This window comes from Penaeus japonicus, unplaced genomic scaffold, assembly GCF_977035675.1.
Source record: "Penaeus japonicus unplaced genomic scaffold, GWHDUDI00000001_assembly GWHDUDI00000021, whole genome shotgun sequence".
In the NCBI taxonomy this organism is placed as follows: Eukaryota; Metazoa; Arthropoda; class Malacostraca; order Decapoda; family Penaeidae; genus Penaeus; species Penaeus japonicus.
The window spans coordinates 21549491-21559490 of record NW_028234423.1 but is presented as its reverse complement, the minus strand read 5'-3'; the positions used below and the strand labels follow the sequence as shown (position 1 = coordinate 21559490).

General features: G+C 39.2%; 1 protein-coding gene across 1 annotated transcript in view; it reads right to left on the bottom strand.

Annotated features, from left to right (window-relative positions):
* Positions 1 to 10000, bottom strand: part of LOC122248087 (uncharacterized) — a 28323-nt gene that overhangs the window by 17295 nt on the left and 1028 nt on the right. The window contains exon 2 of the mRNA XM_086549090.1: positions 354 to 4455. Coding sequence (XP_086405216.1) covers positions 354 to 4455 — 4102 coding nt within the window. The remainder of the gene's footprint in view (positions 1 to 353; positions 4456 to 10000) is intronic.

The window sequence follows — 10000 nt, the reverse complement described above, 5'->3', positions numbered from 1 at the left end:
GCTGTTGGAGAGGAAGGAGGTTTTCTGGATGTGGAAGAGGAAGGAGGTTCTCTGGCTGTGGAAGAAGGAGGAGGTTTTCTGGCTGTGGAAGAGGAAGGAGGTTTTCTGGCTGTGGAAGAGGGAGGAGGTTTTCTGGCTGTGGAAGAGGGAGGAGGGTTTCTGGCTGTGGAAAAGGAATGAGGTTCTGTGGCTTTGGAAGAGGAATGAGGTTCTCTGGCTGTGGAAGAGGAAGGAGGTTTTCTGGCTGTGGAAGAGGAAGGAGGTTCTCTGGCTGTGGAAGAGGAAGGAGGTTTTCTGGCTGTGGAAGAGGAAGGAGGTTCTCTGGCTGTGGAAGAGGAAGGAGGTTCTCTGGCTGTGGAAGAGGAAGGAGGTTCTCTGGCTGTGGAAGAGGAAGGTTTTCTGGCTGTGGAAGAGGAAGGGGTTCTCTGTCTGTGGAAGAGGAAGGAGGTTTTCTGGCTGTGGAAGAGAAATGAGGTTTTCTGGCTGTGGAAAAGGAATTAGGTTCTTTGGCTGTGGGAGAGGAAGAAGGTTCCCTGGCTGTGGGAGAGAATGGAGGTTCTCTGGCTGTAGGAGAGGAAGTAGGTTCTCCTGTTGTGGAAGAGGAAGGAGATTTTCTGGCTGTGGAAGAGGAATAGAATTGTCTGGCTGTGGAAGAGGAAGTAGGTTCTGTTGTGAAAGAGGAAGGAGGTTTTCTGGTTGTGGAAGAGGAAGGAGGTTCTCTGGCTGTGGAAGAGGAAGGAGGTTCTCTGGCTGTGGAAGAGGAAGGAGGTTCTCTGGCTGTGGAAGAAGGAGGTTCTTTGGATGTGATAGAGGAAGGAGGTTGTCTGGCTGTGGAAGAGGAAGGAGGTTTTCTGGCTGTGGAAGAGGAAGGAGGTTTTCTGGCTGTGGAAGAGGGAGGAGGTTTTCTGGCTGTGTAGGAGGAATGGAGTTTTCTGGCTGTGGAAGAGGAAGGAGGTTCTCTGGCTGTGGAAGAGGAGGGAGGTTCTCTAGGTGTGGAAGAGGAAGGAGGTTCTCTGGCTGTGGTAGAGGAAGGAGGTTCTCTGGATGTGGAGGAGGAAGGAGGTTTTCTGGCTGTGGAAGAGGAAGGGGGTTCTCTGGCTGTGGAAGAAAAAGGAGGTTGTCTGGCTGTGGAAGAGGTAGTAGGTTCTCCTTCTGTGAGAGAGGAAGGAGGTTCTCTGGCTGTGGTAGATGAATGGAGTTTTCTGGCTGTGGAAGAGGATGTGAAAGAGAAAGGAAATTCTCTGGCTGTGGAAGAGGAAGGAGGTTGTCTGGCTGTGGAAGAGGAAGGAGGTTGTCTGGCTGTGGAAGAGGAAGGAGGTTGTCTGGCTGTGGAAGAGGAAGGAGGTTGTCTGGCTGTGGAAGAGGAAGGAGGTTTTCTGGCTGTGGAAGAGGAATAACGTTTTCTGGATTTGAAAGAGAAAGGAAATCCTTTGGCTGTGTGAGAAGAAGGAGATCCTCTGGCTGTGGAAAAGGAAGGTTTTCTGGCTGTGGAAGAGAAATAGGATTTTCTGGCTGTGGAAGAGGAAGGAGGTTCTCTGGATGTGGTAGAGGAAGGAGGTTCTCTGGCTGTGGAAGAGGAAGGAGGTTCTCTGGCTGTGTGAGAGGAAGGAGGTTCTCTGGCTGTGGAAGAGGAAGGAGGTTCTCTGGCTGTGGAAGAGGAAGGAGGTTCTCTGGCTGTGGAAGAGGAAGGAGGTTCTCTGGCTGTGGAAGAGGAAGGAGGTTCTCTGGCTGTGGAAGAGGAAGGAGGTTCTCTGGCTGTGGAAGAGGAAGGAGGTTCTCTGGCTGTGGAAGAGGAAGGAGGTTCTCTGGCTGTGGAAGAGGAGGGAGGTTCTCTGGCAGTGGAAGAGGAGGTAGGTTCTCTGGATGTGGAAGAGGAAGGAGGTTCTCATGCTGTGTGAGAGGAAGAAGGTTCTCTGGCTGTGGAAGAGGAGGGAGGTTCTCTGGCTGTGGTAGAGGAAGGAGGTTCTCTGGATGTGGAGGAGGAAGGAGGTTTTCTGGCTGTGGAAGAGGAAGGGGGTTCTCTGGCTGTGGAAGAGGTAGTAGGTTCTCCTTCTGTGAGAGAGGAAGGAGTTTTTCTGGCTGTGGTAGATGTATGGAGTTTTCTGGCTGTGGAAGAGGATGTGAAAGAGAAAGGAAATTCTCTGGCTGTGGAAGAGGAAGGAGGTCGTCTGGCTGTGGAAGAGGAAGGAGGTCCTCTGGCTGTGGAAGAGGAAGGTTTTCTGGTTGTGGAAGAGGAATAGAGTTTTCTGGCTGTGGAAGAGAAATAGGGTTTTCTGGCTGTGGAAGAGGAAGGAAATTCTCTGGCTGTGGAAGAGGATGGAGGTTCTCTGGCTGTGGAAGAAGGAGGTTCTTTGGATGTGGAAGAGGAAGGAGGTTGTCTGGCTGTGGAAGAGGAAGGAGGTTCTCTGGCTGTGGAAGAGGAAGGAGGTTCTCTGGCTGTGGAAGAGGAAGGAGGTTCTCTGGCTGTGGAAGAGGAAGGAGGTTCTCTGGCTGTGGAAGAGGAAGGAGGTTCTCTGGCTGTGGAAGAGGAAGGAGGTTCTCTGGCTGTGGAAGAGGAGGGAGGTTCTCTGGCTGTGGAAGAGGAAGGAGGTTCTCTGGCTGTGGAAGAGGAGGGAGGTTCTCTGGCTGTGGAAGAGGAAGGAGGTTCTCTGGCTGTGGAAGAGGAAGGAGGTTCTCTGGCTGTGGAAGAGGAAGGAGGTTCTCTGGCTGTGTGAGAGGAAGGAGGTTCTCTGGCTGTGTGAGAGGAAGGAGGTTCTCTGGCTGTGGAAGAGGAAGGAGGTCCTCTGGCTGTGGAAGGGGGAGGAGGTTCTCGAACTGTTGGAGATAAAGGGGGTTTTCTGGTTGTTTCAGAAGAAGGAGGTTATCTTGTTGTGGAAGAGGAGTGATTTTCTCTTTCTGGGGAAGTGTAAGGAGATTTTCTGACAGTGGAAGAGAGATTGTGTTCTCTAGCATTGGAATATAAATGGAGTTTTCTGGTAGGGGGTGAGGGATTTGGATTTGTGGCTGTGCAAAAGGGAAGGGGATCTCTGGCTGAAGGAAAGAAGGTTTCAACATGTTTTGAGGTAAAATTTGTCCCTGAGGATGAGAGGGTCTCTGTAGTTCTGGAATGGGGATGGGATTTTGTGAATGTGGAGTGGGATTTTTTGTCTGTGGAAACGGCTTCATGTTGTGAGGCTGTGGATGAGGCAGAGCTACTTCTCCTTTGCCTTGCATCTTTGGGTGTGTCATGAAGTGCTGAGAGTGTGGAAATGTCTTAGACTCATGATTGCTTTGGCACGGCTGTGTGACGAAGACGCTAGAATTCATCAATACTAGGTGTGTGTGGATATGGAGGTTTAGTTCAGTATTACCAGGAAGGGAACCCATGGTTGAGGAGATGGCAACAGAAGGCGAGGATAGAGACGCAAAGGATGGGGAGCTATCTTCAGAAGAGGGGGAAGCTGATGTAGACGGTGGGTAAATGGAAACTGAAAATGGACCAGTTGGCACAGACCCTGAAGGGCGAATTACAGAGGAGGAAGAAACGAAATATTCTGATTCTAAAGGGGGAGAAGAATCAATAACGGGTGGATAAAAAATGACCGAGGCTGGGATAAGGGATTTAGGTGGGAAGAACTTGGGAGTGCTTAGGGACTGAGGTACATCAGATGGGGAGAGAGCTTCTCTGCCTGGGGAGTGGGTCAGAAAAGCTGAGGAAGGATTTTTAGAGATAAGAGGCGGTATAACCTGGGGGACTTGTTCATTGTGTGGGGAGGAAGGCTTTAGTGCTGGGGAATGATGTTCGGTCTTTGCAGAATGGGACTTTGGAGCTGGGGAGAGTTGTTCAACGCTTGGAGGGTGGGACTTGGCATCTGGGGAGACATGATCAGTGCTTGAAGAATGAGTCTCAAAAGCTGAAGGAATCTCAGTGGCTGGGGAGTGAAATGCAGAGATCTTGGGTAAATATCCACTGACATGGTTCTGGGTTTCAGACGAAGAAAAGGGATTTAAGGTGGTTTTAGTGCCGTCTGAATGATTTGGGAAGGGAGTCTTGGAGGGTGAGGGTGCAAGAACAGAGGCGGGAATAAAATTGAGAGGAGCCGGGGAAGTAGGTTCATATGTTGCTGTCTTATTTGCAAGGGAAAGCAGTGGGGCTTCTTTAGATAATGGTTGAGGTGGAGAGTCTGGCGGACGTGAAGCAGATGGTTTTCGACATTTTAACCATGCGAGAGAATAAAGAGGCTCATGTTTCGAAGATGAATTCAGGGATGTGATGGCTCGTTTTGTCTCATTTGCCAGAGTGATATCTGTCTGGCGAACTTGGGGTGAGAAAGGGGGCCCTGAGTGTGGCTGAGGCAAGGGCGATGCAACAAGGTCTGGATCGGATGCGGTTGTTACAAGCAAGTGTGCTCCGAGAGCAAGTTGCCACGATAACAGTAGTATGTAAACACCCAAGAAGCGGGCTCTGAGGTCAGGCTGTAATGGAAGGAAGATCGCACTATTAATGGATAAGACAGCATTAACAAAAGTATTATTGAGAAGTAATACATATCATGATTACTTCACTGTTTATCATACAGTAGAAGTGATTAAGTGTTGACCACATTTATGGTGCATATTTACGAATCGTGAACATTTACATCATTAGTTTGTCGTGATTAAAGATATGCGAAATACCTAACGCAGTTGCTATACATGTATACACACACACACACACATACACACACACACGCACGCACGCACGCACGCACGCGCACACACACACGCACGCACGCACACACACGCGCGTCCACAATGTCACCCAGCGAGCACGTAAACATTTCTCGCTTGAATCACGATTACGATACATAAACTAATCACTGAAGAAGTTTAGTGTACTCCTAAGAGAAGTTCATTATTCCCGCTCCGGCTCATGTCAGTGCGGACGTGCCCTAGGGACAGAGAGCATTTGACGTGTCGCCTCATTCATGGCTTGTCACGATCAGCTGCATGCGGATTGCCAATTGTCATCAAATCCACGCATTCTCAAAAGATGGTAGTCATGAGCAAAGGGCTTTATGCTTGACGAGGCTGTCCCAGAGCACTTCATATCGAGGGGCCAGGCCTATGCTGAACTATCTATTGTAATGATAGCTTTATCCGTATGCACTGGCGGAAGTGCGGACGTCATTCAGGGCCGTACTCCCTCATTTTGTAGAGTTAGATGAATTGGTAACCTACCGTGCCCCCCCCTCCCCCACCCATGACAGATAACTAGTTGCGCCTGGTCTTTGGACTGTTGCTACTTTTTCATCGCTACGTTTGTCATTATTATCATTATACGATTTCGATTTTAACTTAAGCCTTTGGGCGTTGTCTTTCCCTCAAGTCCCAAGCATTCAGAATACTATGTATATATATATATATATATATATATATTATATATATATATATATATATATATATATATATATATATATGTAATGTATATTTATGTATATATATATATATGTGTATATATATATAATATATATATATATATATATATATATATATGAATATATATATGTATATATATATATATATATATATGTATGTATATATATATATATATATATATATATATATATATATATATATATATATATATATATATATACATATACATATATATATATACATATATATGTATATATATATATATATATATATATATATATATATATATATATATGTACATACACATATATATATATATATATATATAAATATATATATATACACACATATACACAACATTATATATATATATACATATATACATATCTGTATATGTATATATATTATACATATATATATAATATATATATATATGTATATATATACATATACATATATGTATATATATATATATATATATATATATATATATATATATATATATTTATATATATATACACATATAGATATAGATATTTTCCATAAAAAGATAACGTACAGACTAACAGAGGGACAGATCGCCCTGCGCAGACCATCAGTAGCTTTGTAAACAATGGGTGTCTCCCCGGGGTCAACTTAGGTCGATAGATAATGTAAGAATATCATCATTTATTATCATTACTACTTTATCATCATCATTGCTATTATCAGTTTTCGTATGGTTATCATCTGCAATATGATGATCATTATTTTCATTATCATAGTTATTATGAACATGATGATTATCATAATTACCTGCATCATTTGTATTATTATCACCATTATTACCTACTTGATATATATTTGTATTATCATTTTCATTGTTATCATATAATAATCACAAGCTTTATCATTATTTGTAAGTGATGATGATGAAACAGGTAATAAAGATAATCGTCTTCATACTAATAACGATAGAGAAAATTATAATGAAAAATGGACGATATGATCTTGATCTTGATAATGATAATAACGAAGAAGATAATATTAATGGTAACTGTATTGATAACACTGATCATGATGATAATGATGATAATTATTATAACGATGATGATGATGATGATGATGATTATGATTACGATGATGATGATAATGATTATAGAGAGAGGATTGTCTGAGGGAGTTAAACCACCATATGGACGATTGATGAAAGAGATTGAAGAGGATGGACATAGGTGCTGGGGGATAAGAGAGATGGATAAGAAGAAGGAGATGAAGGAAAGGGGTGTTAAAGAAGATAAGAATAGTTAAGGGATGGTAGAAGATCAACGTAATCAATACTCTTGATATGACCCTTTCTTTGATATGAAAAAAAAACTGAAGAAATTAGATTAGGTAATACTGACTTTGATGACGATGAATGACGAATAATGCGAGCAGGTTGCGCAACGCCGGACGATAATCACGTTTCACCTTCGCCCAGCCTGTGTCTGTTCCGGGTGTTCATTTCTGCATAACAACACTGCCAAATGACGTGGACGAAGGTGGAGCGTGGTTTTGGCAACTATGAACGCCTAAAGATGGAGGTGGACGAGGAATGATGAGCTGGGAGGAATATCTTTGTTTTTATTCTTAGGATCTGTGATGAATGAGGTTCGAGCTGTTGGAGTAATTGATTCTGAGGGGGTGAAGAAGAAAAGTGAATTGAAGAAGGAAATAAGGGGAAAGAATCCTATTAGATGGAGAGAATTGGAAATGCGTGGATAGATTGTGGGAGAATTGGGTGTGAACGTGTTGACAAAGAAAGAAAGAAAGAAAGAAAGAAAGAAGAAGAAGAAAAAAAAAACGGATAAAGAACTCAGACTTGAAGACGCAAATGGAAGCCATGGTTTGTGTTGCACGAGAACAAGCAATAAACACAAATGATCTTAAATACAATACTGACGGGGCAGCAGAGTCGCCATTTTGCCGGTTATGAACAGAAAAAAAGAGAAACTGTTGGTCATAGGCTGAGTGAACGCCTCAACCTAGAATAGAATATAAAAGGGGTCATGATAAATTAGCTAAGGTTATCCATTAGAAGCTTTCTGAACGATACAATCTAGAAAAAAGAAAAGAAAAATGGCGCGAACACGAGGTCAAAAGTTTTTTTTTTTTGTTTTTTTTGTTGTTGAGAATGATCTCGTGAAGACATTAAGAGATGTGACCATTCAGTCCAACGGAATGGTTAAAGCTAGAAAACCTGATATTGTAACTACCGAAAAAAACCGAAATTATTTGCAAAATAACCGCCATTGCTGATGATGGGAACGTGTACAAGAAAGAAATCGAAAAGGTTGAAAAATAACATGATTTGAAAATAAAAGACGCAAAACGGATTGGGACGCTTGTTTGCCTCTCTAAAAGATTGGAAAAGTTGACTGAGAGATTGGGCGTTCGGTTAAGAGATTAAGAGGAAATCCTTGTTAGGAGTTAGAGGATAGAGAAAGTTCCCATTAGGATCCACAGTCCTTTGTTATGACTCGCTCCCTATGGTGATATATTGGCACAAGGCCAGCTGAATATAAAGCAGTAATGATAGTAATGATAATGGCAATAATAATAATGATAATAATAATAATAATAATAATAATATTAATGATGATAATAATGATAATGATGATAATAATAATAATGATAATAATAATAATAATGATAATAATAATAGTAATGATTATAAAAATAATATCAATAACGATAATAATAATAACCATATCAATAGTAATAATAATATTAATGTTAATGATAATAATAATGATAATAATAATAACAACGATGATGATGACAATAATAATGATAATAATGAAAATAGTAATAGAAAGAATAACGATAGTAATGATAATAGTAATAATGATAATGATGATAATCCTGATAATCCTGATGATAATAATAACAATTACGATAATTACAACTATATCGAATAATAGTGATAAATGATAATAGTAACAATGATGCCAGTGTTGATAATGATTATAATGATTATAATGATAATGCCAATGATAATGATATTTATACTAATGATACCGATAATGATTATTGTGAAAATGATAGTGATACTGGTAATAATTATATAATATTAGTATTATTGACGACTATGATTACAATGATTATGGGAATGATGCCAATGTTGATAATAGCAATCATGAAAATGATAATAATGATAATGTTGATAATGATAATAATGATAATGCGAATAATAATGATGATAATGTTAATAATGATGATAATATTGATAATGTCGATAATGATAATAATACAAGCGATGATAATGATATTAACAAATAAAGATGATTATAAACAAACAAGTATTAATATCAATCATACTGATGAAATTAATAATAATGATAACAGTAATGACAATAATAACAATGATGAGAAAGCTAATTGTCAATGATAAAGACTTAATAGCTGCAACAATATTCCAAAGAAAGCATATATATACATATATACGTATATATATGTATATTTCTATATATATATATATATATATATATATATATATATATATATATATATATATATATGTATATATTGTATATATATATTTATACACACACACACACACACACACACACACACACACATATATATATATATATATATATATATATATATATATATATATATATATATATATATGAAATCCAACTCTTTTTTCATCAAGCAAATTATACTATGCTAGGATTCCGCTGTTTCTAGACCAGTAATGCAGACACACACACACGAAGCATGCATTTTATATTCAGCATTATCAACAAGAGCGAAGATGACACGCAGTTGATTAGAGCGAGAGGATTATTCTAAAAATCTTCCAATCTTACAATAGAGAGAACTTACAGAGGCGTCATTATTATTATTGTTATTATCATTGTTATTATCCTCCTCCTCCTCCTCATCATCATCACCATCATCATCATCGTCATCATCATCATGTAAGAAATATTCATGGTCAATATCTCTCAAAAATCTTTATATGAGGATGAATGAGTTTCAGTTGAAGGGGTCTATTGCTACTTGATATAAATTTTTGCCCATAGAGACCACGAGTATAAAGTTTTGTATATTTTTTTCAGTTGAAAGTATCTATAACCGCTTTATATAATTTTTTGCCCATAGAGACCGCTAGTATAAAGTTTTTGAATATCTCTTTTCAGTTGAAAGTGTCTATAACCGCTTTATATATATTGTTTTGCCCATAGAGACCACAAGTATAAAGTTTGTGTATAAAATTTCAATTGAAGATGTCTATAACTGCTTTATATATATATTTTGCCGATAGAGAGACCGCGTGTATAAAGCTAGCATTATGTTAAATCTGTTTTAGTACATGTTTTTAAATAAATTTGTGGAACTTTTAGGACACTTCAAGATATTGATAATGATGATATTAATAATGATGACACTTGGATGAAGATTGATAACACTATTGGTAATAATATTGGTGATGGTAATAATGATGATACTAATGATAACATATAGCAATAATGATAATGAGGATGATCATATTAATCAATTATTCATCATCATTATTGTTATTTCTAAAAATTGTTACTATTATCATTGCTGTTATTGTCATTATTATCAT